General features: G+C 46.4%; 1 protein-coding gene across 2 annotated transcripts in view; it reads left to right on the top strand.

Annotated features, from left to right (window-relative positions):
- ASTN2 (astrotactin 2) overlaps positions 1-27,792 on the top strand; it is a 902,613-nt gene that overhangs the window by 651,145 nt on the left and 223,676 nt on the right. For both annotated transcript variants that reach the window (XM_036855709.1, XM_036855708.1), the window contains exons 14-16: positions 2,069-2,193; positions 5,377-5,481; positions 8,446-8,625. In XM_036855709.1, the coding sequence (XP_036711604.1) occupies positions 2,069-2,193; positions 5,377-5,481; positions 8,446-8,625 (410 nt within the window). The remainder of the gene's footprint in view (positions 1-2,068; positions 2,194-5,376; positions 5,482-8,445; positions 8,626-27,792) is intronic.

Here is a 27,792-nt window from a genome sequence, read left to right as displayed (position 1 = left end):
AGGGCTGCACCCCGAGTGTGTGCTCAGCGCATGTTAGTTGAATGACTAGGGCACGGGGACGGCCTCCACCTCATTGCATCTCTAAGGGAAGCTCTGTATCACAAGAGGCCACCTCATGAGGGGGACAGGAAGAAACTTAGTTCCTTAGGCCCTGGTGGGTGTTACATGCTACTTGGGGGCACTTCCATGGCCCCTGGCAGGTTCTCTTTTTCTATTCACATGGCTGATCCACATGTCCAAGTTTGCAGACAAATCAAAGGCCAGCCACAAACACCTAGGTGGAACCCATGACAACAGGCACACGTGTAGACATAAGCAAGTACGGCTCTGCACACAAACATGGGCACACCCATGATGCACACAATAGCATGCTTAGCTGTACAAGTGTGGGCCTAGAAACTCAACATCGTGCACGTGCGTGCCCAGCAGACAGTCCAAGGCCCAGCGGCTTACCTCACCAGATGTGCAGTCAGAGAGACCAGGGTCCAATCCCAAATTTACCACCTCTTAACTCTGAACCTCATTTTTCCTTTCGTGTAAAATGAAGATAATGATAACTATCTTGTGGGTCACTGTGAAGATTAAATGATTAAATGGATGCAAAGTGCTTAGCGAGATCCTAGCAAATTAAGGATTCAATCAATAATTGTCAAAGATGACGATGATGATGATGACGAAGATGCTGGTGATGTTGAAGATGGAGACAATGGGTCCTCCCCTGGATTCTGACCTGCTCAGGGGTCAGACACGGAGAAGGTGTTCACTAAATGAATGACTAGATGGTGAGCTTTGAAGGTGCCTGGGGTGGAGTGCATGGGGACGTGGAGTACAGAAAGGAAGGTGACCCAGGCCACACAATGCTTGTTTGGCTGCTTTTGAACTGCCCGCGATCCAGGCTTCAAAGGCATTGCTTTGGCATCACAGATTTTTGTTTGCCTCTTTCTGATTTTCATTTCAAGGTTGCCCATTCCAGGTGGCAAAATGAAGCGCTAAACATCCCCTTCCCTTTGTTCTTCAATCCCCCTCCTCCTCCCGCTCCTCGTCCTCTCCAGACTGTAGTTGGTGTCTCTAACTCTGAGGATTTCTGAATAAGAATGGACCTCAAAAGTCAGCTCTGAATACAGAAATGCCCTGGATACCGTCCATGCCAAGTGGCTATCAAGTTTCCTACTTGCATACTCCCAGCTACAGCAAGCTCACCACCTCGCAGTGGCAGGCTGTTCCATTTTTAGGCAGGTCTATTGTCTGGAAGATTGAAGCCTGCCTCCCTGCAATGCACTATCACCTCATCCCCCACACCTTAAGACTACCTTTGTTCAGGGTTCAGTGCCCCGAGGGCACCCCGAGGCTTGTCTTCTGTTTCCTGGAGTGGCCCTGCAGACAAGCGCCAGAGGTACCTAAAGAATCTAGGGCAAGAAAGAGCACTAGCCTAGGAGTGGGGAGATCTGGTTTTGAGTCTAACCCATTGGTTGTCTGTGAGAAATTTGCTCCCCTTCTCCCGGCCTCAGTTTCCCCATCTCTAAAAGGAGGAGCTTGATCCAAAAGATCTCTTAGGATCCTTCCACTTTAGCACGCAAACACCCATTCTTTCAAGCCTTCCTTTCTCCAGCTCAGTCTCACCCGCTCTTTCTTCAAGCCCTCCACGCTCTCCTCAGTTCCCTCGCATCCTGGCTCACCATTGTCACTGCTTATGTAAAGGGACATTTAGCAGCCAAAGAGACAGTTTATAGAATATCAGACTGTGTCTTAGGCAGTTAGCAGCTTTCTCCCATTAAGTGTTTAAAACTACCCTGAGATCTGACTTTCATAGAAAAAGAAACTGAGGTTCTGAGTGGACCAGGAACTTGCTCCAGATCATGCAGCTAGTAAGTGGTGTTCCAGGATTGAACCCGTCCTTAGCACCATGGCCTCAGTGCTGGGATTCAGGGAGCCAGAGGTATCCAAGCAAGGCCGTCCACCGGCTCACGAGTCAGTGTCTTCTGTGACTACGAGCTCCCTGCCCTCCTTCCCAGCAGCACCTGCAGCCTCCGCTTCCTCCATCTGGCAGCCTCTCTACTCCTCTCCACAGGGAGAACAACTTCATCAAGGACTTTCCTCAGCTGGCCGACGGGCTGTCGGTGATCCCGCTGCCGGTGGAGGAGCAGTGCCGGGGGGTCCTCTCCGAGCCCCTCCCAGACCTCCAGCTGCTCACTGGTAAGACACACATGCTGGACCCCTTCCCAGCCTCCCTGACCACACACCTGCTCTCCAGTCCATCTCAGCTCTCAGCACGTCCAAGATGGGCCCTGCCAAGCCTCTGTGTTCGCGAGGGATGGGATGTGAAAGGGACCTACCTACCATTTCTTGGACTCATATGGACCGTGCAGAGCTAGGGGCTTCCCGGGCTGAGGCCGGATTTACTCTCTTAGCAAACTTCAAGTACACAGTGCAGTATTATTAACTGTAGTTACCGGACTGCACTCTAGATCCCAAAACTGCATTCATCCGGCATAACTGAATCTCCGTACCCTTTACCCAACATCTCCTCATTTTCCCTGCCTCCAGCCATCCTACTCTCTGCTTTTACGAGTCCAACGTTTTTCGATTCCGCATACAAGTGAGATCATGCAGTTCACTTTTAAGTCGTTTTAAAATAAAATAAGTGGAGCTCCCCCATCCCCACCCCAACCAGGAGCCTCTCTCAGTGACAGCATCTCAGTTACACAAGCTGTTTTTGAATGTGGGCACTGGGCCATCCTGGGGGCGTGGGTATCATTCCTCTCGTGTTATAGGTGAGGAATCTAGACTCAGAGAGGTGAAGGGACTGATCAGGGTCACACAGTCAATCCTCCAGGACTAGAACCGGGTGCCATGGCTCCAGGTCTTCTGCCCTTTTCACTCCACTCTGCAGTCCGTCCCCCCACCCCCCAACCTCCGTCTCTCCCCCACTGAGAAGCCGTCTTTTGCAGGCTCTCCTGAGGCTTGTATTTTCTGTCCCACTGCGGGATGCCCATCTGTTCCGCCTCATCTTCTCCCAGTTCCTCTCTTGCCGTTTTGGGGGACTTTCCCAAGATGTAAGGACCCTGGCTCTGCTTTTGTGATACAGTACATTGCGGTTCTGCATTAGTGGTGCAAACTCTTAGGATTATTTGTTTTGATTTGGGGATCTTTGGAGGTATCCTCATAAAGGAACTGTTACATTTTAAGAGGTTTTTTTTTTTTTTTTTTTTTTTTTTTTATTTACCAGAAAAAATACCGCCCCCCAATCCCGGGGCTTCATTTTACCCCTAATCCTTTGGTGGGGATCTAGGATAGAGCCAGGTAAGATGGGGGTCAGAGATTGAGTAGGTCCGGGATGGGTTTTTGGTCAGGAATGGTATGCAAGGAAGTGAGTGAGTCAGTACATCGGTATTTATTGAGAGCCTACTATATGTCAGGCTCTGTTTTGTCTCTGCAGGAGTGGGAATAACATAGACCATGGCCTTGACCTCAAGGAGCTGACATTTCACTGAAGGGGCTTATATTTCAAGCTGGAATCCAGGAGGGACCAGAGATGGGGATAGTGAGGGATGGAGTGATGATCACTTATGGGGGAGACCCAGGGATGGGGTGAGGGGCAGAGAAGATGGTTTGGTAAATTTCTTGATAATCAAAAGAGGTAGTAGGGTTTTTTTGTTTTGTTTTGTTTTCCTTTGGGACACCATTCCACCAAGGGCATAAGCCGCATCAACAGTGTGCATCAAAATATCTGCCTCCCTTTATTGGGGATGGCCCCTCCAAGCCTGCTCTGAATTAAGGCAAGCAGTCATAGACGGGGAAGAGGCTGCCTGGGTGCTGGTGTCTAGTCTTCCTGTACAGACTGTTTTCTTTGCCCTGACTCAAAACACGGCCCTCTCCTCCTCTCCCGCCCTCTCTCCTTCTCTCCCCGGTGTCTGCGGAGGAAGGAAAGGACAGGCAGAGCAGATAAACAGAGAGGACGTATTTGTAACAAAACAACCTCCCTCCAGTGGACATATCTTTGGGGATCATGAATATTTTACTTTAAAATGAAAGCCTCTAAGAAATTATATTATTCCTGAGGCTAAGGGGGGAAAAAAAAGTTGATAGTAATGGACAACTTTAATACTGCAGTAATGTCCAGGAAGAAATCATTTGTTCCAATGAGATTCTCATTTGCATCTTGGTATCAAATATCTCTTTAAGTGCCTCCTCACCAGGGGACAAGAGAAAAGGACAGAAAATGTGCCTGCCATTTGCAGAGGATACACAACAATAATAGTAACTGCTGATGTGACTAGCATTTCTTTTTCACATATTTTTTCCTGATTATAAAAAAAGAGAGTCTGCAGTGCTTAGAGTACAAAATTTAGAAAACGGAGATGAATATAAATCAGAAGACAAGGATCTTTCACACATCCACCACACTAAGTTAACCACTTGCTAACATTTTGTTGTGTTTTTTTTTTTTCTTTGTTTATATTTTGTCTACACTTGTGTTTCACACAATGCATTCTATGGAACATGAGTTCCAGTGAAACCTAAAAACAGGGCTCCTTGGTCAAAAAAGTTTGCAAAATGTTGTGCACTATCTTCATGTACCTTTAAAATGCGTATTAATTTATTCAAGGTGCTGAGAAATTATACAGCTTTTTTTTTTTTTAATCTTTTTTAACTTTGTTTAGCCAGTGTTTCTTGGTCTTGTTTGAAATGGGAACCTTTTATGTGTACGCACAGGTATTTTACGAGATACCAAAGGACATCTTATGTTTCCATGTTAGGAAACAAACAGTCTGTAGAGGGTGAACAAACATAAATCGTCAGATAGTAAATGTGTTAGGCTTTGCACGTGGTCTCTGTCACAGCTGCTCAACTCTGCTCTCATCGTGCAAAAGTAGCCTTAGGCCGTATGTGACGAATGGGCTGTGGTTCTCTTGTCCCCATTCCACATGTAGGACATTTCAAGGTTACCAAAGGACTTCCACTGCTATTAATTTATTTGAGTCTCACAATATGCCTGTGAAATAAGATCAGCCCAGGCAGCCATGGTATCAGGTGGGGAAACTGAGGCACCGTGCTATCTAGCACCCCATGGCAAATTGCCGCCAGAGTTAGTGGAACCGTAAACCCATTCTTGCTTGTAGGGTGAAGGGGGCCATGTGAGCTGTAGAGCAGAGAGAAAAGGCGGGGTTGGGGCTGAGGTCAGAGGCCAGGAAGGAAGAGGCCTGGAGGTGGAGTCCAGATAAAACTGCCAGCCCCAGAGAGAGCCCGCACTCTAGGGCCGATCCTCTGTCCGCTTAGAAGAGACGGCTGTTACCCAGAGCCCAGGGCTGCAGGGTGGGGTTGTAGGGTGAGGCCTTTAAATGCTGGGCTCACATCAGCTTCTTCTTCCCTCCCCAGGAGACGTCAGGTATGATGAGGCCATGGGTTACCCCATGGTGCAGCAATGGCGGGTCCGCAGCAACCTGTACCGCGTGAAGCTCAGCACCATCACCCTCTCGGCAGGTGAGGACTGCCGCCCACGGCCAGGGGACTTGGCGTGATTCAGCTCAGGTCCCCCAAGGATGCTGGCGCTGGAGATGCTGAGGGAATGAGGCCACGCCCCCCCGCCATCAACAATCTCACAGGGAGGGTGGATTGACAAGCAGGCAGGACAGTGGTGTCCACACACTGCAGCAGGTCAATGCAGTAACGGGGCCGCTGTCCATTCTGGGGAGTCAGAGAGGCTCCTGGAGGAAGGGGTGTCTGAGCAGGGTGTGGGGGATGAGTAGGAGAGAGGGGCAAATGATCATCTAGGTCACACTTACATTCTCGAAGTACTTCAGGCGTGTGGATGGTATGAGTTCTTTCAGGCACTGATTCCTCCGGTTTCTCCTGGCTGATTTCTTTTCCTGCCCATTTCCTACTCAGCAGTAATGCGTTCCCTGCTCCCCTCCCCCCACCAACACACACACACACACGCACACACACACACACTGCTCACACTTTGTCCACGTGAACCCTGTGCTTCAGCTGACGGGGACGGTTTGTAGTTCTCAAAATGAGACATTTTCTTTCTTGTCTCTGTGACTGCGCATGCTGTTTCCTCCGCCTGGATCTCCTTGCACATCCTGCAATACTCGGAGATGCCTTCCCCATTATCTATACCCTTTGGAATAATTCAAGGAATTCCCTGTGCTCAACTGCCTGTATTAAAGCACTAACAAGTGCTTGATTCACATCAGAATCCTGTCTGTCTCCCCCACTAACCTGAGAACTGTGGGTAGGGTTTGGGTCTTATTTATTCCTGTACCTTACATTCCTGCACATGACTGGTGCTCCTTTTTGATGAAGGAATAAAAGATAAACGAAAACTGAAAAGTAAGGAAACGAAAACTGAAAAGACGGGGCCTGGCCTTGGGTTTTCTACCCTGACTCTTACTCATAGCACTGCCACTGGGTTATTCTCCAAGTATCTTGCAATGGTGGGGGAGCTCTTTTCTTATCTTTTCTCTTTCAATATCGCTTTGTTCGTGAGCAACATGGAACTCTTTTAGCCTGGGTATTGGGAAGTATAAATAGTAATTATGGCTGACATCACCCAAGCGCTTTATAATGTTTCATATCTTAGGGCTTACATCAGTCTCGAGAGGAAGGCCTTCTTTATCACTTTTTGTTTTTTTTCAGGTAAGGAAACTGAGGGTCAGAGAGGTTAAGTAACTTGCCCAAGGTCACACAGCTAGTAAGTGGCAGAACAGGAGCAGGGCAGGGATTTGAAGGCAGTGTTGTCTGCCTGGATCAAGAGCCACAGGGCATCTCCATGGTGTTATTTATTACTTAACAGAAACCATCTCATTATTAACTCTGCTGCATTAATTACCCAGCTGCATGGGTTAACAGGTTGATGGAGAGGGGTTGTTCTAATCAAGGACCCACTCTTTGAGCCCTGTTTCTGTTTTCACCACCACCCACACCTTTACACCGCGCTTGTGAATAAGACTGCCGTGTTCCTGTTAGAACTACAAAGGTGTATCTGCTTTAATTAATCAATAATGATGCTCCCGAGAACCCCCTTGTAAATCAAATGTTTGCAAATTGGAGCTCATTTTTAATGTTGAAGAAGAGCTTGCTCTTTTACATTTTACTTTGATGTGGCACAGAATCAGTTGCTCTTATAATAACGGGCGTCGGTGTGTCTGCTGTGTCCGGGATCTGTGCCATGAACCTGGTTGAGTTGGGGGTGGGGAAGGATGCATGTGCAGACTCAGAGACAAATGGGACAGACCTCTGCTTTCAAGGTGATGCCTGTTGAAGGTGCAAAGGGTAGGTGCTCCATGCCAGGATGGTGGGAAAAGCTTCTTGGGGGAGGGGTGACTTCCTGGGGCATGAAAGCATGGGTGTGACTTAGGGAGGAAGTGGGAGTCCATTCCAGGTAAATTGTGATGTGTGTGTGTGTGTGTGTGTGTGTGTGTGTGTGGAGAGTGGAGGAGGGATATACATAAAGAAAGAATGATGGAAATCCCAGATCACACTCAGGAGAAATAAGAAAACTGATTTGGCCAGAGGTAAAGCCTGATGTATGTAGCTCACGGGAGATGACCTTGGAGGCCTGGGATACCCAGGTAAGGTCACTGGGCTTTATCCATAGCAGGGAGGAGCCCAGAAGGTCTTAAGTCCCCTGGAAAAATAGCTTGGTGACGTGCCTGTAGGAGGAGGAAGAGGGCAGGGGAGCAGTGGTTACTGAGTGATTGTTGTGCAGGCCCCATGCCAGGCACTGAGGACTCAGGCCCCTTTGGCATAGGACTAAAGACAATGAAACAGCAAGGAGGCCCTTGACAATGGCAGGAGATAGGACACATCTGTTGTTTTAGGGAGGCTGAGGCAGGGGCAGAAAGGGAAGTGATGTTACAGGAAGCTAAGCCAGGGATCAGATATGAGGACACAGACTGTCTGCTGAGCCTGGGCCAGTGCAGCCCACAGGCTCCAGCCGTGGAGAGCTCAGGCCCTGGATAATTGGGTATATGGGAAGTGCATGCATCCTGGGGTGAGAAGAGGAGTGGGTTGGAATCCTAGCTCCTCTGGCTGGAGGACCAAGGCAAATCAGTTCCAGTTTATGACCTTTGACTTGCTCATCCACTCGACAGGGCTTATTATGGTTGGGACTGCAGTGCTGGGCTGAGGTTAAAGTGTCTGGAACATCTAGCAGCGTGCCTGGTACACGCTGGGTGCTCAGTAGATATCGGCTTTGATTTTTCCTGATTGTGATGTTCAGGTCGCCAGCTATAGGCCTTCCTCTGCTGTTGATTCCCTGTCAGACCTAGCGTCTTGTGTGTCCACTAGAGAGAGCAGTCTTTGCAAAATAAGTGAGGGAAAGCTGCGCACATTTGGCTGACACTATGGTGATGGATACAGCACCAAATCCAGGCTTGTCATTTGCCGGCCACCAGCCTCCCAAGCCTGACCACCTCTGCGTGCTGCTCCTCTGTCCAGGCTTCACTGACGTCCTCAAGATCCTGACCAAGGAGAGCAGTCGGGAGGAGCTGCTGTCCTTCATCCAGCACTACGGCTCGCACTACATCGCAGAAGCCCTCTATGGCTCCGAGCTCACCTGCATTATCCACTTCCCCAGCAAGAAGGTCCAGCAGCAGCTGTGGCTCCAGTATCAGAAAGGTAAGCCTGGAGGGCTTGCTGGAGGTGGTGGCCAGATGCGGTGCGGAGGTAAGGCCGCTGGGGAGATAACTGAGCTCCCTGGGAGCTAAATCCGGGCTCTGCCCCATAGAAACTGGGTGGCCTTGGGCAAGTCCCTGCCCCTCTCTGGGCTTCTCGTTCACTGTGGATGGAATGAAGGGCCGTGTGATGATTTCTCAGGAGTCTTTCAGTTCAGGCATTTCCTGAGAGCCCAGGGTGGTGTTCTGGACTCCAGAACCCTGGCCTTCTACTGCACGCTCCTTGTTTCCCACTTTCTCCCCTCGAAACAACTGCCAGGGTCGGGGGGTGGAGGAGGCTGTGGCGTGGGAGTGGTGTCTCCTTGACACCTTCTTCTCTTCAGGTTCTTGAAAGAACCCAAGAAGAGCTCTGGCTCCTTTAGGAGCGATCACCTCCTGTCTGGGGGACAGTTTCAAGTCTCTGCCATGGAGAGACTTTTATCCTCAGAGAGGGTCAGCAGATCTTATTTCCCTCCGATTCTCAGCTATTATTAGAATTGGAATTTCCCAGACGCAGGAGACCAGTCTGTGCCACTCCCCTTGGGAAATCCATTCCCTTCCCACCTCAGTTTTCCCTTCCTGTGAAATGGGTACTTTAGCCATTCCTGTCTCCCTCCTACATGAAAGGAAAGTGGTTTATGCAGTAGCATTTTGAGAAAGATGGAGCTGTGGCATACATGCATTATGTATTATAACAGGTCCATGTAGTCACAGCCCCATTTCACAGATGAGAAGTTGAGTCTCAGATAAGCCAACAAGTCAGGTGCCCCGCGGACACACGTAGCAGGGTGAGGATCACTTCCTGTTACCATTGTTACTATCAGTATCAATTCATTTGAAAAGAAAACCTCTCGATCGATCGACGGAAAGGGTGAGGAGTAATGTTAAAACGTGCTTGCACCTTCTCCATATGGACCAGCCATCCTATCTCCAAGAACCAGATCGACCGTAACTCCTAAAACCACAGAATGTGTGAGCCACAGGGACCTGACAGGTCTCACTGGGCTCAGCACTCCCATTGCACACCTGGGAAAACTCAGGCTGAAAGGGAAGAGGAATCTTGCTCAGAGTCACACCGCTCCTCTGGATAGAGCCAGGACAGAGCGGGTTGCTGCACACTCACTGTCTAGCTCTTCTCATGCTGCCCCTCATCCCCAGCTGGATGAAGCCCCGGCCTTTGTCTTTTCCCGAACAATTCCCTTTGCACCCTCCACCCTGTCATGGTCTCATCCCTCCCTTTCTCGTGTGTGCGACTGTTTGGGGCACGGGGGTTTATAGGTGCAGGGGAATAATTGAGTTGTCTGGGAATAGCTCTGGTTTATGGCTGTGACAACGACTGTCTTTAAGGAAGTGCATTAAATCAATAGAAGTCTCACTGTGCTACCCTATAAATAAGGTGACACATCATTAAGCAGGGCAATAAGCTTCCGGACTTTGAAGTAATACAATTAGGTTATGTTTATAAAAAACCTTCGCTCACTGTGGCCACTGAACCAATTTGCCTCGTCCGGCATTTGGGGCCTGGGACGCTGCGCTAATGCTGGATCCCACCCCATCTCCACCCTCAGCTGCTTCCAGGCCTTGGACTTTTTCACTCCAGAAAATGCTATTTCTTATACACAATGGATGCATGGAATCTATGGCAAGTAAGATGGGGAGGAGGGCAGACAGAATGCTGAAACAGCAGCTGGGGACCCCCTTCAAGACTCAGAGAAACTTCAAGTTTGCCACAAACTTGCTGAGTGAACTTGGTACAGAAGCTATTACTTCTGGGCTTCCAGGGCAAAGGCACTTTTCTTTCTTCCCTCATCCGTGCTCGCTGCCAGAAGAGCATAGGGATACGCTGAGGCCGGCTGATCTGTGTGTTTCTTCCTCTCTGTCTCTACCTGATGTGACCACCTGGATGGTACAGCAAACACTATAGTTTTACTTCTTAAATTTGCAAGTGATGATGGGGAGGAGGTGGATGAGAAGCTGGGAATTTTCCCATGAGGGACAGAAAGAACTCTGGACTCAGAGATAGTTGGTGTGTGTCCCTTCTCTCCCCAGCCACCTATGTGTCACTGACATCTATATGTCAACTGTGTGTCATTGACATCTGTGAAACCAGGGCTCACTGGGGACCAGGTCAGGATGAATCTGGGTTTGGAAGCTGGTCACTCTTGGGGCAGAGCTTGTGGGAAGAAGACGGATTAGAACAGTGTCGAAGTGGGACAGACAGGATTTCAAGTCGATAACTCTTCTTACATCCCTGCCAGAAAACCTCAGGCAAAGTAACTTCTAAGTTTCAGTTTCCTTGTTTGGTAAGTGAGGGATAATAATTTCCTTACAAGGCTTTTGGGAGAATGAAATGAGATAATACAGGTAAAACACATCGCATATAATAAGTACATAAAAAACAGTAGCTTAATGTGAAGTGAACGTTATGGACATCAGCTGAGGATTGTAGCCCTGGCCACAGCTCTTGCTAATGTGTGGCCATAGCCCTCATTTCTCCCTGAAAAGCACCTGTGTCACTAGTCCCTGCAAATATCTTTTCAACCCAGCAAGGGTAGAGGGTAGAGTGCTCTAGGATTCTGTGAAATCTATGTTTAGACCCAGATGGTGGTTTCTTCTTGGTAGGAAAGACCAAGGCTGAAAGAGTAGGCTGTGAAGAGACCAAACAGGGTGTGGATAACAACCACGGACATTGTACAGCCCTTCACAGTTTATACACAGCCTTCCTTTGGTCCTCCCACCTACCCCTTGCGGCAAAGAAGGCACGAATACTCACCTCTTATCTTAGAGCAGGGAAATCTGAACCTAAAAGACATTGGGGGCTTACCAGGACCACCCAGTTTGTTACTGAATGAGCTGGTGTTTAAATTCCAACCTGAGCCCACATCCAGTGTCCCCAGACATTAGAAACAAATGTCCCAGCCTTTCCAGGTTCACTAATGGTGGGACTCTGGCCACTGTTGTGATCCAGCCAGTAGAAGTCATGGAAAGTCAAGGGGGTTGGGGTGAATGTGCCTGATTAAAATATCTCCCACGAGAGTTTTATTTCACTCTCATTCCCCTAAGTGCTTCTGAGTGTGCATTCCATGGGGGGAAAAAAAGTCACATTTATCATTCATTAACCTCTGGTTCACTGGTACTTCCTAAGTGCTTCTTCTCTGCAGACCTCGCGCCACATGCTGGGGCATTGCAGTAGGCAAGACATGGATGCTGTCCTCACGTGGGTCCAGCCTGTATTAGCTTTCCAACAGTTTGTCATTCTTGTGATAGACTTTTTTTTTTAATCTATTGATAGGCGGCTGGGAAAGGCAGGTGGCTGGCATGTGGTAGGGGACCCAGTCACTGTCATACGATTGCCCGTAACTTGTTTCATGTACCACTTCTGATTAGTTGGGGAGTGGCTTTTCTAGACCACTGTATGAAGGTCACTGGGATCACTGGGAAAGAATGCTGTGATCAATGAACAGTATCTGCTCTTTGCAGAAAGGGATAGTGGTCGTCCATACCTTTGTATTGTTTCCCTGTAATAGGGCAAAATGAAAGCTTGAACAACAAGCTTTCATCATCAAGCTGATGATGATTCCAGAGAGGCACTGGGCATGCCAAGAAGCACTAGAAAGATCCAGGCAGGGAGGTGGGGTTTCCTATCACCAAGTGGATATTATGGGCATTCCACCAGTCTAGAGGGGACTGGAGCATTGGACAGGTCAATTAGATGGTACCAGCCAAAGCCAGGAAGAGCTGGACCTTAGAAGGCAACTGGAATAACTTAAGTCATCCCCAGAAGCTCCAGCCCAGGCATGATTAGCTTGGAAGCTGTTCAGCCTGTCAGGTTCCTTTAACCATCGCCTCTGCTCCCAGGCCGTGCTCCAAGCACCACGTCAAGTTTTTAGTCTCTTGCCGCAGCTTAATATTTTCACTATATGCTACTGTTTTCTTGATGCACCTATATTTTGAAAAGCTACTTTTCTCCCAATTGAGGCTTCACTTCACTCTTTGACTTGATATTCACACATTCTTCCTAGCCATGACCTTGACACATGAGTCTTATATCATGATTAAGACTCTCTGTATAAAGTTACCCTTCTTCTGGCTATCTTGGATAAAGACTTCCTCATTTGCAGATAAAACACAGGTTTTGCAGTCAGATGGACCTTGGTTCAAATCCCAGCTTCCCTCTTACAAGCTGTGTGATCTTGGGCAAATCGGTTCACACTCTAAGATCTACTTTCCCATATGCAAGATACGGGATCCGATGGCAGCATAGACACATCAATGATGGACTTATTTATCTACCACTGAGCCAGGCATCTAATTACTATCATGGTCCAATCCACTCCTTCCACCCATGGCTGCCGCATCCACTCAGGTAACCGTGATCCCAGATGTGTGTGTGTAGGTGTGTGTAGGTACACACGTGTATATATTGGGGCAGGGGGAGATATGGCTGCTACTTTACTCGGCTCTCTTGTCAGTTGACTCAGCACTAAGGACCGGGGTAGACTGGACTCAGGTAGAGAGGGACTGCTGGGGTGGAGGCAGTGAGGGAGGGAGCCTTGGAGCTCTACTAGGGAGGTGTCAAAAGGGCTCTGTGACCCTGCACTTTTGTTATCCCTTGTCATTCTCTATTCAGAGGGGATAGTGATGAATGCAGAAATTAAGAGTCTGATCGGTTTCCTGAATTTTCAGTTGCTTCTTTTTTACGGAGAAAGTGACTATGGAAGGTAAAGGATGTGTGCATGTAAAGGAATTGTTCATTGTGTGTGTGTGTGAGAGAGAGACAGAGACAGGGACAGAGAGAGACAGAGACAGAGAGAGACGGAGAGAGATTGACTGAGGGAAATAGGAGGAGACAGAAAAACAAAGAGAGATAGACACAGGGAAACCAAAATCCACAAAGAGAAATGGAGAAACAAAAAGTGTAGAAGAGAAAGTGTATGCGATTAATATGTCTTTTCCAAGTTTAGAGACTCGGTGACCCTGATGAAAGGACGTTCTCCATGTGAAGGTTGAACTGCTCTTGAGTTCAGATTGGGAGAGCCTATAGCATAGAGATGTCTCCACAGATAAATGCCTGTTGCCGCCTTTAAGAGATGTTTTATCTATTATAATTTCCCAAGACTGTCCAAGGGAATGAATTTCTGCATTTCCATTTGAATTACAATGCCCTTTTGAATGTCACCTGAAACATTCCTAGATTACTCTTTAAAGGAATTTTGGCTGTTTGAAAGGCAGCTCAGGGGTTGGGGAGGGGGAGGAGAAGGGAAAGATGTAGTCAAGTGTCACTTGCTTTTGTGAGGACAGGTGTAGCCAAGGGGCTGATGTGAGCTGGAGAACTCTCCTGGGCTTTCAGTTTCCTGAGGGAACTTGCTTCATAGATGCCAACCAGACATGACAGGAGTCAGCCTCAGAGCTGAGACCTGCATGGGTACTGGTCTACTTCCCCGGTGAAATCATCTGGGGGCAGTTTTCAGTCCCATTTGCTTGACCGTTCATCAGCATTTGGTGGAGTTGACCACTTCCCGCTTGAGGCGCTGTCCATGTTTGCTTCCGTGGTACCGGACCTTCCTGGTTGCCCACCTTCCTTCCTGACTGTTCCTTCTCTGTCTCCTCTGCTGGCTTATTCTCCTCTGCCAAACCAGTCAATATGGTTTTGCAGGACTGCCGTTGTCTCTGTGGGGACTCTCAGCCACGCTCTCTGTTGCCATCCCTACACTGACGACTCCCCCTTTACACTTCTGCCTCCAAGCTTTCCTCTGATATGAGCTATCACGGTAGCTCTCTGCCTGCCCGGACTCTGCCCCACACAGCCTAGAATTTTTCCAGGGTTCTGGTGAAAAGCACCTGTATCTGTTTAGAGGCAGAGCCACAAACCTAGAAATCCTCAACATCTCCCTCTCCCTCGCTCCCCCCATTTCCAAACCGTCCCAAGTCTTATTAATTTTAATTACCAAATAGCTTTTGAAATTGCCCACTTCTTTCCACCTCACTGCTGCCGCCGTCATGGCTTGTCTGGACTCTAGCGTTGGCCCCCTACCTGGTCTCCCTGCATCCAGTCTTGTCCCACGTCAATCCAGCTGCACAGCCCTGAGGACATGGATCAGTCCGGGTTCTCCAGAGAGAACCAACAGGATAGATGGGTAGATAGATAAAATTCTCTTTATTCTATGTGATATGAACATGTATATGATATATATTCATATGATATTTATGATATGTATAATATATATGAAAGCTATATATAACTGGTTCTGTATCTATAGAGGTATGTATGTATATATACACACATATCCAGATATATATATATATATAGAGAGAGAGAGAGAGATTTATTATTAGAAATTAGCTCATGTGGTTATGGAGGCTGAGAAGGTCCAAGCTAAGATCTCAGCAAACAGGAGATCCAAAAGAGCCAGTGGTATGAGATCCAGTTCCAAGGCCGGCAGGCTCTAGAACTAAGAAGAACCGATGCTTCAGTTCGAGTCCAAAGGCAGGAAGTGATGGACATTCCAGCTCAGATACTCAGGCAGGAGGAGCTCCATCTTCCTCATGGGAGGGTCAGTCTTTGTTTCTACTCAGGCCTTCAACTGATTGAACGAGGCCCACCACATCAGAAAGAGCAATCTGCCTTACTCAGGCTGCTGATTATTTTGCCGAAAACACCCTCACTGACACCCTCACAGACACATCCAGAATAGTGTTTGGTCAAATATCTGGACACCTCATGGCCCAGTCAAGTCCACGTAAAAAATTAAGCATCATGGGATGTCTCTAAAATGGAGATCCCATCATGCCCTTCCTTCCATGAAAACTCCTGGGTGCCTTGTCATTGCCCTGAGGCTAATTTCCAAACTCCTCCCCATGGCCTCAGGGCCCTCTCAGATCTGCTGTGTCCCCATCAACCTCCTTAGCCCCATCTGTCTCCATGCTCTCTGCCTTCCCGTCACGTTGAGCCGTGTACTCCTTAACTATCACTTGGGTTAAAGTCTCAGCCTGGACAAGGTCCCAGTGTGCTGATGGGAGGTGTCTGAGTATCCCTTGCCCCTCCCCTGGCCCCTTGGCCTCCGTGCAGCTGTTTGTAGGATAGGTCTAGCTCTGGGCTGGTGTTTTTTCTTGGAGAGGACAGGAGGACGTTAAATATGAGCTGGACACTCTCGAGCCTGCAGCACGCCAAAGGAGACAGCCAACTTATTTTCTCCTCAGAACCATGCAAAAAGACGATACCGGATGTGGTTCATTAAATACAAATAGGCCCACGAGACTGCTGTTTCTACCAGATGAAATTACCAAAAAAAAAGCATTTGTCCCCCCGTTTAGATTGAGTCCATCTGGAACGGAACACCCTAGTATTTTTCCTATTGGTACATCCCAAGAATAATAATCCTCCGCTTGTGCTCGGCACAGCACATCTCACAAAGCACTTCCACATACATTATTTCATCCGATTTACTCCTCACAACCAGCCTGTAAGGTAGGCATCATTATCTGCATTTCACGCTTGAGGAAACTGAGGCTCAGACGGGGGAGATGATTTACGGGAGTTCACCCCAGGGAACTTGGCAGAGCAGGGGTTTGAACGCAGGCCGCTTTAAGCACAAAGACCTCGCTTGTCCACCTCTATCACAGCAGCCTCAGAAACCTCTTCAGATGTTGGCATCAGACCCAGGGGAACTGTTTGCTTTCCTGTTCTGTCTCTCTCATCCACAGTTGAAAGAACTGGGGAAAGCTGAGACTCAAGAGTTTAGTCCCTCAGGCTCAGGCAGGGGTGGAAGTACTCTCTTTATTCACCCCTCTGCACAACGTGCTTCTCTAGCATAACTTAGGAGCAATGTTATAAGGTAAAGCCAAACCCTAAAACATCAGGGCTGAGAGAGGCCTTGGCAATCATCTAGCCAGACCTGAGTTTCCCTGTATGTGTCAGTTATGATCAAATGGTAGTGAAATGCTGCCTGGAATAATGCACTGAAAGAGATTCTGGGTCAGGACCAGGCTTGGTGGGGTGGAATCGCTTAGCAGTATCTGCCGTGAATGTGAGAGTAAGAAATGGTGACTCATGTGTAAGGTGTTTTCCATCCCCGTCTAGGTTAGCTATTCCCATTCTACAGATGGGAAAGTTGAGGCCAGTTTAGGTAATCCATTAGGACCTGCCGCTGCAAAGGGGGAAATTTAATAACCAGCTAGAGGCATAATTTGGTCTTTCTTCACCTGAAAACCTACAGCAAATTCAAAGACTCCTAGTCACCACAGCCCCCCACATGCTCATAGATCACGGAGCCATTCATCTGGCAGTGTGCCCATTTTCTTATTTCAGAGTTCCTGCACACACAAAAACACGTGCACAAATAACAGCATTTCCTGAACCACTGGAGACTGTCCCTATTGTCCTAGTTAGGGGACGCGTTCAGAGATTGACACTCTTGTAAAGTAGCTACCTTGATTCTATTCAGACTGGGGCCAGACCACACTTGTTCCCCTATCACAGCCCCATTCCCAGGAAGGTCTCACAGGGACTCAGGGAGCAGGATTTTAGATAGGACCCTTCTCTCGCATCAGTCTTGCTCTAAGGATGTGGAATTTCCCTGGAGATGAATATGGGGCTTTTGTTTTCTCTCTGCCTTCAGCCCCCTTCTGAGAACGAAATGGTCTGGAGGGAACACGGATACCCAGATGGAAGCTTTTGCCTTCCCAGGTCATTATTAGCAGGTCGAACTTTCCACCCTGAGGGCAGCGTCACCCACAGATTCACACCACAGGGCGCCTTCCCTCCCCTGTCTCACATGTTCCCTTCGTCCCTTCTCAGCCCCCAACTTTCCACAACAGTGCTCTGAGCCCCTAGTATATGCCAGGGCCTGTGTCCGGTGCTGAGGATGCCAAGGTGAGTGAATGAGACACGCTCTCTGCTCTCAAAGAGCTCACAGTCAAATGGGAAAGATTTTCAGCAGAACAGATGATTACGGCCCTTTGGATACATGCTGCGCCAGGGAAGCATAAGGCGTGTGTGTGTGTGTGTGTGTGTGTGTGTGTGTGTGTGTGTGTGTGTGTCATGTAGGGCCAGGGGTGGAGGAGGCAAGGTGGGGAGGTAGGCCCCTAACCACCTGGGATGAGCTGGGAATTTCCCTGGAGAAGATTCTAAGCCGAGCCCTGGGGGGTGAGGGCATTTGCCATCTAGGGAGGTGTAGACGGATGGCACAGGCAAGATGCAGGCTGGGTGTGTGGGGCAGCCTGGCAGGTGCTGAGTCCTCCCAGAGCAGTTGGGAGCAATAGTGCCCGAATCCCCTCCGGCATTCCTGAGGGTTGCCATTGGCTTCTTTGTTAGAGCTTTGTATGTCTTTGCGCCTCTGCCATTGGCTCTGTCCACAGCAGAGAACTCTCACAAATAGGAGAGGCTGAATCTCCAAATGCCTAAAATTAAATGAAAACAAGGGACTGGTATGGGAGGTACCAGAGGAATCGTTGGAAAAACATCTGGACCTTTCAGGGTTGTTATGAAGGTGATATGAGATCATGTGATTAATCGGCCCATAGTAGGAACTCAACATGAACTCAGTCATTCTTACCCGCTCCTTACCAGAGGTTACCTTTCAACAAATAACAACATAAAAATCAAGCTGTGTGTGAGTCATCTGTCCCATTTGCCAGATGTGACTTAGGGTTTTCTGAGCCTCAGTCCTTTTATCTTTAAAATGGGCCTCATCATGCTTGCCTCACAGTATTGTTATGAGAATTAAAAGAATCAATGGTTGTAAAGTGATTATCACTGCACCTGACATATAAGAAGTGCTCAGGAAATGCTAGCTAGTATTATTATCATTTATTACTGTGAGATACAATCAAGTTAGTGATGATGCTTATTACTAAAGAAAAAGCATAATGATGTAGCTCTTTCCAGTCCTGACTACGGCAGCCTAAGATATAAGCCCTCTTTCTGCCAGACCTTCTAACACCATGGCTGTTTGTCTCTTGTTGATCTGCCAGCTTGTGAATTTTAGTCCTGCCTGAGCCTGGAGGTGGGAATAGAAGGCAGAGTTATCAGAAAGCACAGCCTGGAGCCCAGCGGTGGAGCACAGGGGACCGTGTTTGCACAGCCGAACACCAAGCTTATAGTGGTCAAGAATGTGTAGGGGTGTGTTGGGGGGAGGGCGGGGGCTGGGTGACAGAGGAGTGGGCAGCAATGACTGACTTGTTTTCTATTTCTACTATGAAACAATTAATCACACGATCTCACACTGTGTTTGTAAAATCCCTGTGAGGTCCAGGTTATTATCCTTATCTTCTAAATGAGCAAACTCATGTGCTCGAGGTCATGTGGCTTGGTAACAGGCAGAGGCAGGATTCTATCACAGGACTGTCTGACTCCAAAGTCCACATACCCTACTGCCCCCCTGTAATAACCAAAGCCATGCACTGAGAACCACTATATGGCAGGAGATTCACTGGCACTTCACATGCATGATCTCATTTAATCCTCCAAACAATCCTCTAAAGCTGGTATCTTTATGCCTGGGAAACTGAGACTCAGAGTGAGTAAGATATATAATCCAAAGGTACACAGGTGGTAAAAGGTACTCTCTCTTGCTGTCTCTTTCTTCCATCCTTTCTCGCTCCAGTCCTCTCACCATTTACTTTTTACTATTATTTAACCACAGTGGGCACTCCAACAAGTGTGTTCTCTCTGAGAGGCCTTTCTCTTCCCCCGAAGCAATTAGAAGTACTTGGTCAGGAAGAGTGAGAAAAGAGGCAGATAGACCAACATGATTCCAGCCTGCATGATGTTGGCCCGCTGGCTCCAGATGCTTGTTTCCTAGCAACACCTTGGCTCTGGGTCAGGGTGCAGGCTTTGATGCAGGCCTTAGAGGTGGACTTGACCAGTGATCCATTGGGTTGGAGCTGGCCTTGGCTGTCTTCATCTGACGCACCAGCTCTGTGCCCCAGGGGTGCCTCCTTAGGGTCCTTGGGATCTGCACTTCTGTCCCCTCCCATTCCACAGGTGTCCAGGGAGATGGAAGACTCCTTTTGGAGCTCTTGGCTCAAGAACCCCTAAGATCTGGGGCACCAGGATCACTGACATTTACAGCTGAAAAAAATCCTTAATTTAATAACTCTATTAATATAGATAATGAAATGGAGTCCCAGGGAGAATAAGCAACTTGCTCAAAGGAATTATACATTAGTGACAGGATTAGGACTCGAACTAGCTCCTTCTTCTCTCTTCCCCATCAAAGAAAGTGTGTTGAGAGGCAATTCAAGGGACCATGTGTTCAAAGGTACATCTTTTTTGTTTGTTAACAGCTTTATTGAGATATCATTTACATACCACACAATCAAAGGTGTCTTTTTGAGCCTTCTTTGGAAGCACTGGTGACTTTGCACCAAGACAAAGTTTGGGTTGATTTCCAGAAGGGAAACACAACTTTATTATTTATAGCTGAGAAGATTCCCTAGGAAAGTGAAACCTGAGGGAACCCTCCCCCCAGCTTTCAACCACATCCCGTTTTTCTATTGCAACTAACAGTCAGGGATTCAGCGAGGCAGCTGGTGGGAGGAGCAGGAGGTGGCATAATCAGCTGGTGCTAAATGTGACCCAAAGTGTTCATGTATATCAACATATGAGCTAAGCTGACCCCTGCCCTGGTTTTATCCAGCAACTGCTTTAGTGCCTGCTTTGTTTCAGGTCCCGTGCTAGATGCTGCAGATGCAGCGGTAAATTAAAAGTCGCTCTGCCTTCACAGAGCTCAGTCTAGCCTTAGAGAGAGGTAGGCAACAAGGAAATCACAATGCAATGTGTCAGTGCTAGAAGGCAAGAAACACAAAAAGGTGGTGTGGACACCTGACTCAATCTGTGTAGTGGATCAGGAAGGGTACCTCAGAAGACCTGGAAGAGGTAAGATTTAGGAGACATTGGTGGGTAGGGAGAGGGAAAGTGTTTTAGGTAGCAGAAAAGCAAGTACTAAAACGGCCTAGAGAGGGATGGAAGCAGTGGTGAGATAAATCTAGAAAGGTAAATAGGTGGGAATAAAATCCCACTGGATATGTAGACCGTGTTAAGGAATGTTTCCTTTTACCAGGAGCATTTTAAAGTCATTTAAATGTTTTATGTAATATTATTAGCACTTACGTTTTAAATCTGACTCTGGCTGGTGTGGGATTGGGCTTGATTTGGGATGGGAGGAAGTGTAGTAGATAGGATGCTAGATTAGATTTAAGAAGATCAGTTAGGAAGTTGTAACACTGTTTCAAGAGCTTAAATTTAAGGTTAGTAGGAGCTTAAATTATCATAGTTATGAGGATGAAGAAAAGAATAAAGGGATGTGAAGAATATTAAGCTGCTAGCAGGATGAGAACTTTATGATTGAATGGTGGGAGGTGGGAGGTGGGAGGTGAGAGGTGAGGGAAGTGATTAGAAATGGTGCCAAAGTTTCGGGCCTACATGCCCGAGTCTATGCTTGTGTTCCTTAAATGGAACAGTAGCGAACAGCAGGTATTGGAGAGCTGAGTTGTCTTAAATATGCTGAGTGTAAGTTTTCTAAGGGATAGCTTCATTGAACACACCAGCCCACAGTTGGCGTGCCAACTGGCAATATAAAGTGGGCAGCTGGATATATACCACTCAAAAGGAAGGTAAGAGCTGAAAAATGCAGGTTTGAGACCTAGTTTCATAGGTCATTGAATTCATAGGAAGAAAACAACATCTCCCAGCATAAAAATAAAGCTCCTCTTTTGTAACTTGTTTCCTTAGGGAGCTGCTTTTCCCCCTGCCACACCAGTATTGTTTCTGATGTTTATTTAGAGCGGCTTTATCTCATTTAGAGAGAGGCTGGTCCAGGCTGCCCATTTTAGGCCAGCTTTTACTGTGGTAAGATGTATGGGACATATTCTCACCCTATATGACAGTGTCTCTCTACAAAATGACCCAACTTCATCCCTTTTTATGGCTGAGTAATATTCCATTGTTATCTATGTACAACATCTTCTTTATACGTTCCTCTGTTGATGGACACTTAGGTTGTTCCGTGTCCTGGCTATTGTCAATAGTGCTGCAATGAACATTGGGGTGCATGCATCTTGTTGAATTATGGTTTTCTCTGGGTATATGCCCAGTAGTGGGATTGCTGAGAACCTACTGTATAGCACAGGGAACTCTACTCAGTGCTCTGCAGTGACCTAAATGGGAAGGAAATCCAAAAAAGAGGGGATGTATGTATATGTAGAGCTGATTCACTTTGCTGTACAGTAGAAACTAACACAACATTATAAAGCAACTATTCTCCAATAAAAATTTTAAAAAGTCTACGGGACATTAAGAATAGTCCTGGTACATATTAAGTAGGCTGGAGTTAATATCCCCATTTCATTGAGGAGAAAAACAGGCATATGGGGCAATGGTCACCAGAGCAGAAGAGAAGAATACATACTTTTAGATTTTTTTCCTTTATCATTTGCACCTTTCATTTAGCTAACAATTAATTAACCTTTTTGGAGGATCCAGGGTATATGTGCCATTTGTATGTGCATCATACATTTCTTCCAGGGTATCAATCAATGAAAGTTTTATTCTCCTAGATCCAGCCCCAGAGTCATGGATCAGGTGAGGTAATACACATGCCTGCGCCCTCTCTACTCTTCGAGTGTAATATTTTTAATTTAACTTTATTTCTAACATTTTTACAGAATCATTAAATTTGTCAAACAAGTTTCAGATTCTTGGGGCTGAGAGATTTAGAGAGTTATTATTTTTAAGTGTAAATATTAAATGTCATTTCACAAAAGCACATGGTTTTATTCATGTGGTTGCTCAGAAATTAAAATTATACAATTTTTTTGTTTATCATATTATGACGTTGTTTTTAATATTTAACTCTAAACATTTGTTGTCACTCTGAAGTAGGGAGATGGACTCCCAGCCATTATTTGGTTCAGATGATGAAACGGATGGTGCTACACACACACATCAAGAGGACTTTAAAAGATTTGTCACTCATGTAACGGAGCTTTCTGGGGAGAGCAAAGGTAGCTCTCAAGCAGGTCCAAAAATGGTTGAGAGAGCAAGGAAAAGAGACTGGCTTGGCTTTTATATAATGGCAAGGGGGGTGGAGTGGGGTTGGAGTGGGTTCCATTTTGCTGGCTGAGGCTTGCATGGTTTCAGCTTCCCTCTGGCACCAAAGGTGGGAGCACTTAGGCTTGCCCAGGTGAGGGGGCCAGTGGGGAAGGGGGAGTAGCGGGGCTTGAAAGCTGGCAGGGATCAAGCATCAAATATGGAGTCAGAATTTTTATTACACTTCACTCTGGATATTTGACTGATGACTGAAATGTGCCATGTTTCACTTAATTGAACCTGAACTTGTTAAGTAACCCGTATGTCACTCTATGAGGCCTGCAGTCTGAGGGTAGTGAGGGAAATATTAGTTCCATTAAATGCCTTGTATGAGAGCCCAACGTGATATATTTTGAGAAATGAAATGAGTGCTTTGGTCACTATCAATAATGTCTGGAACTCTGAAGGGGAGGAAGAGTGTCCTAGGTGAGACCCTTTATTGTGGATTTACTATGTGTAGAGACATATGTGACCTTGATTTTTATATTTTGGGTATCTGTGAGACAAGAGATTCTCAGCATTCTTTACCTCAAAGAGGCAAACTTGGATAGGGAATTGTCGCTGCCATTGTCTAGACCAGATGAGCAGATCATTGACAATGGCCCAAGAGTCTGTAGAAATGTACAGATGGGGCTGACTGTTGGCCTGGGCATCCAGGGCAAAGAAGACGGCATGAAGTTTGGCCGGTTGTGCTGACTCTTGGGTCCAGTCCCATTATCAGGGACATCTCAGTTAAGGACTAAAAAGCAGCAAACTCCATATTCTATGATGGTGGTGACGCCATCTAGAAAGCATATAAAGTCCCTTTGCTGGTCATTCACTTGATCCCAAGGGACTCCCCAGATGGTCAAGATGTCTGGGAAAGGGAGGGGGTGATCTTCTCCAGCATCATGACATCTGACAAAGGAGTAAGGATGGGGGGCACCCCCCTACAAATGTGATATGCCAGAGGTTTGGCCCTATGCTGGAGCTAGGAGGCCTCAGGGGCTGTGCTGAGCTTTCAGGGTGCTGCTGCCATGATCTAAGGCTGTGGGCAGCTGGGGGTCACAGCCTCTGTTTCCAGGAGAGCCCAGTATGCAGCCTGATGTTGCACTGTAATGGCGTATAGCGTGGAGATGAGGAGGGCTGTTTCTTGTACCAAAAGTCCAGGGGCAAATTACGGTTATCATGTGTGGTTCAGAGACTCCAGGAGGCATGAGAGGAGATTGCTGAAGCCTTTACAGTGAAGGAGTCTGTGGGGGTCACCGATTGGAGTGCCTGCTGTATTGCAATTTGGGTAGATTCTACAGTCTTTTGCTGTACAGGATCCCAGTCAAGGTAGGCTGATTTGTGAGTAATAGCATAAATGGGCTTAAGTAAAGTTTGTAAATGAGAAATATGTTGTCTCTAGAACCCAAAAGGCCTGAAAGGAGTTGGACTTATTTTAACATTATAATTGCTGGTTTTGACAGTGTCAGGAACGGAATGGTCCTCAGCTAAATAACTTTCAGGAATTTAACCAAAGTGGCAGGACCTTGTACAATGTATAGGGCAATGGCCCATCCCTTTTTGTGAGTTATTTTGTGAATGTTTATATGTCCTCAATGAGAGTGTCAAATTAATGTCTTTGGAAGAGGGTGTGATCAGTGTGATGGCATTACCGTGCTCCTGGAGAAAGTTGGTTGTTGCATTAAGATGTTGTCTATAAAGATTGTGTGTGAAGGCATGGCTGCTGAGGTACCTCATGGGTAGCCAGATAAAGGGGGATTGTGTCCCTTTGAAGTTAAAGGCAAACTGTGTGCGAGAGGCTGTTGAAATAGGCACTGAACATGACATATCAGCCAAGTCTATGAGTGCAAAGTATTAACCAGTTATTGATTGGATGGAATTTATTATTTCAGTAATTGGTATGGAAGCATTAATGGGTGGGGCCTCAGCATTAAGGTTGCAGTAATCCATTGTGAGGTTTCATTCAGGTTTAAGAACAGGGTAAACTGGGCTGTTAAATAATGAAGCAGTGGGGATAATCACTCTTTTTTCTAAATAGGTCTTGTATATGGATTTTAAACCTCAAAGGTTCTGTTTAAAATGGGCCATATTAACTATTTTAACTAATGGGGGAGGGCAGGGTCCATGTGGTCCCATTTTGGTAAGCCAATTGTAAGTACCAAAACTTAATTCAATTTTAATTTATTTCATTGTGTCAGAGCATTCATACTCAGTATGGAATATTTCAAGGTAATGAGTGTTATGGTTATGGGGAATTTAGGCAAGGCATTAGTTCTGATGATTAAGGTGAGGTATACCTATTTGTCTTCCTTACATATCCTGAAATGTCCTTAGTAACTCCCTTAAGATTATAGGGCGTACCTTGTTTAAATTTAGGGGAATTCCCACATTTAAATCTAATTTGAGCCCCAGTATTGATTAAAGCCATGAAAGTTTGGTAATTAGTGCATTTCAGCAGATGTTAAAAGCTACTTCAGAGTTTAGGTTGTCGAGGCACAAAAACCAATTAGCAATCTTCGAGCTTTTTTGTTTTTTGCATAAATTCTTTTAGTAAATTTTGAAATTCTAATTGGGTCAAATTGTGACCTCTATTTGAGTTTTGTGTTTGTTTCCTCCTCCTGTATTCACTGTTTGTTTTTTGTTTTTTTTTCCTTTTGGTGGTTACTGTATATAGTTTTGTGGTGAGGGGCCCGGGGGGAGTCCTCACTACCCTACTCATAAGTTTCTTCCTCCAGAGTTGCAAATCTGTGTCATCAGGATTAGGGTCTCCCTCATGGCAATAACCTTCATAGGGTTTAAGGATCCTGGGCTTAAACTGAATTTGAATTAACCCCTCAGCTATGCCACAAGGGAACCATGGATACTCTTCTCTATAACCCTGAAGATCAGGATCTTTTGTTTTAGCCAACAGTGACAAAGCAGCAGCAAAGACATTTTGTAGAGTCCTAATGAGCCATCTGCTTTTAGAGTGTAGACCACAACGTTCCCCATGGTGACTGCTCTTCCTGCACATGAACCACCACCAACAGACCCATATATTGCATAAGGTATCAGTATTTCCCTGAGCACTTTATAGAATGGGGGCAATGCCTGGTTGAGACAACCAACCAGTAGTCACAGGGCAAGAGTCATTCCCCTGAAGTCACAGCTTATGCTGGAATCTAGACACATGATTCCATCTGAGACACACATAGATCTGGACCAAGACACATGACCCAGGGCCACTTTGCTCCTGCCCCTTAACGCCAATTATCATATCTTCCAACTCAGTTCAGCTAAACCTATAAGAGAGGCATGGTAGGGCTCAGCAAATGCAGCGCAAGCTGCACAGCTTAAAGCACAAGGTTGCCGGCAGGCAGTGCCTCAGAAAACAAGCTAGCCAGTTAGCAAACCAAAGCAAGAGACTAGAGAGCCCCTGGGATGGTGGTCATTGCCTAACAATGCCAAACAAGTGCTTACTGTGCCAGTTGTGTGGTTATCCCACAGAGAAGAGGGGGACCACCCAAAACTCGGTTCAGATGTTGAGATTGATGATGCTATATATCCACCAAGTGGGTATGAAAAGATTTCTAACTCACGTGATGAGGGTTTCTGGCGAGAGCAATGTGGCCTACCAAGCAGGTCCAGAAATAGCTTGAGAGCAGGAAAAGGAGGCCAGATTGGTTTTTATGGTGGCTTGAAGGTGGGGCTGGGGTGAGGATTCCCGTGCAGGGGCTAGGACTTGTGTGGTTGGGACTTCCCACTGGAACTAAAGGTGGAAGTACTTGAACTTTCTTAGCAGCATGTCCAGATATAGGGCAGAAGATAAAGAGAGAATGGTGGGTTTTGAAAGCTGTCAACATCAAACATCAAAAAGGCAGTAAGACTAGTACAAAGTTATGTCGCTGCGATTGCAGAACTCATTTGGCTTAGGCTTTTGAGGGGGAGCAACTGGATATTATTTCAGGATTTTTTTTTTTTTTTTTCCTGAGACAATGTCATCAGGCATTCCCAGTAAGGAGGTATATTAGAATATTTGGGGGGGGGTGGTGCGGGGAGGTGTACTTTCAAACTACACCTTCTTCCTCCACCTTGGTCTCCCTCAGGTCTCCAAGGAGATTCTGATTCATACTCTACCAGTTCCATAAGAATGAAGCCTCCTTGAGCCATGATTACTGATAGGAGTAAATGATATGGCTTAGGACAGGAAAAAGAGAACCACTTGCATTATTATTTGAAGGGTCATGGACAAATGGACCACTTTTGACCTTTGAATTGCTTTAATGCCCACTCACTCTTGTGGTTTGAACTTCCTGCTGGTACCAGCTTCTCACTCTTCCCTGGTATGTTGTACCTGTGTTCATGACACCCCCTCTACTTGCAAGGCCCTTCAGACACCAGATCCTCTCAACTAAAAGCAGTCTTTTCTTAAACACTTGGCACTCTATTTCCATCTTGCACCATTTATCTTATTCTTTTGTATATTTGTATTATTTTTTACATTCCTTATCTCTCCAGCCAGACTACAAGCTACCTGACTGCAGGGTTCATGATTGAGTCATCTTTGCATTCATTACTCATATAATTACTGCTATTAATAAAAAACAGTAGATGTCATATATGTCTAATGAGTAAGTGAATGAATAAATGAAAGAATGAAATCTAAATCTTAATATTCTGTGAAAATATACAGTGGCATTTTAGTTATAGCTAGGTAAACTGAGTAAATCACCAAAAGAAAATCCTGGTTTTATTTTTGTCGGAAAGATATGCATTTGACTTGCAGTCACACAAACTCTTGTGTTTACACTCAGGATTTCAGTGAGTTACTAAATAATTTTCCTTCGAGGGAAGTAAATGTTTTCCTCACCAGTTTCATAAAATCCTTCTGTCACAAAAAATATGGGTAATCTTATCATACATTTAATTTACTATAATATTAAGATACTGAGCACTACTGAAAGTTTATGAAATGTCTGAAAGTCTGCTAAGCGTGTTACATCCATCGTTTCTTCAGAACAATGCAGTAAACAGTATCGTTTTATTATTTATGAGGAAACTGAGGCTGAGAGGCTA

Source organism: Balaenoptera musculus, chromosome 6, assembly GCF_009873245.2.
Source record: "Balaenoptera musculus isolate JJ_BM4_2016_0621 chromosome 6, mBalMus1.pri.v3, whole genome shotgun sequence".
In the NCBI taxonomy this organism is placed as follows: Eukaryota; Metazoa; Chordata; class Mammalia; order Artiodactyla; family Balaenopteridae; genus Balaenoptera; species Balaenoptera musculus.
The sequence above is the reverse complement of the archived record's forward strand: the minus strand, read 5'-3'. Positions and strand labels throughout refer to the sequence as shown.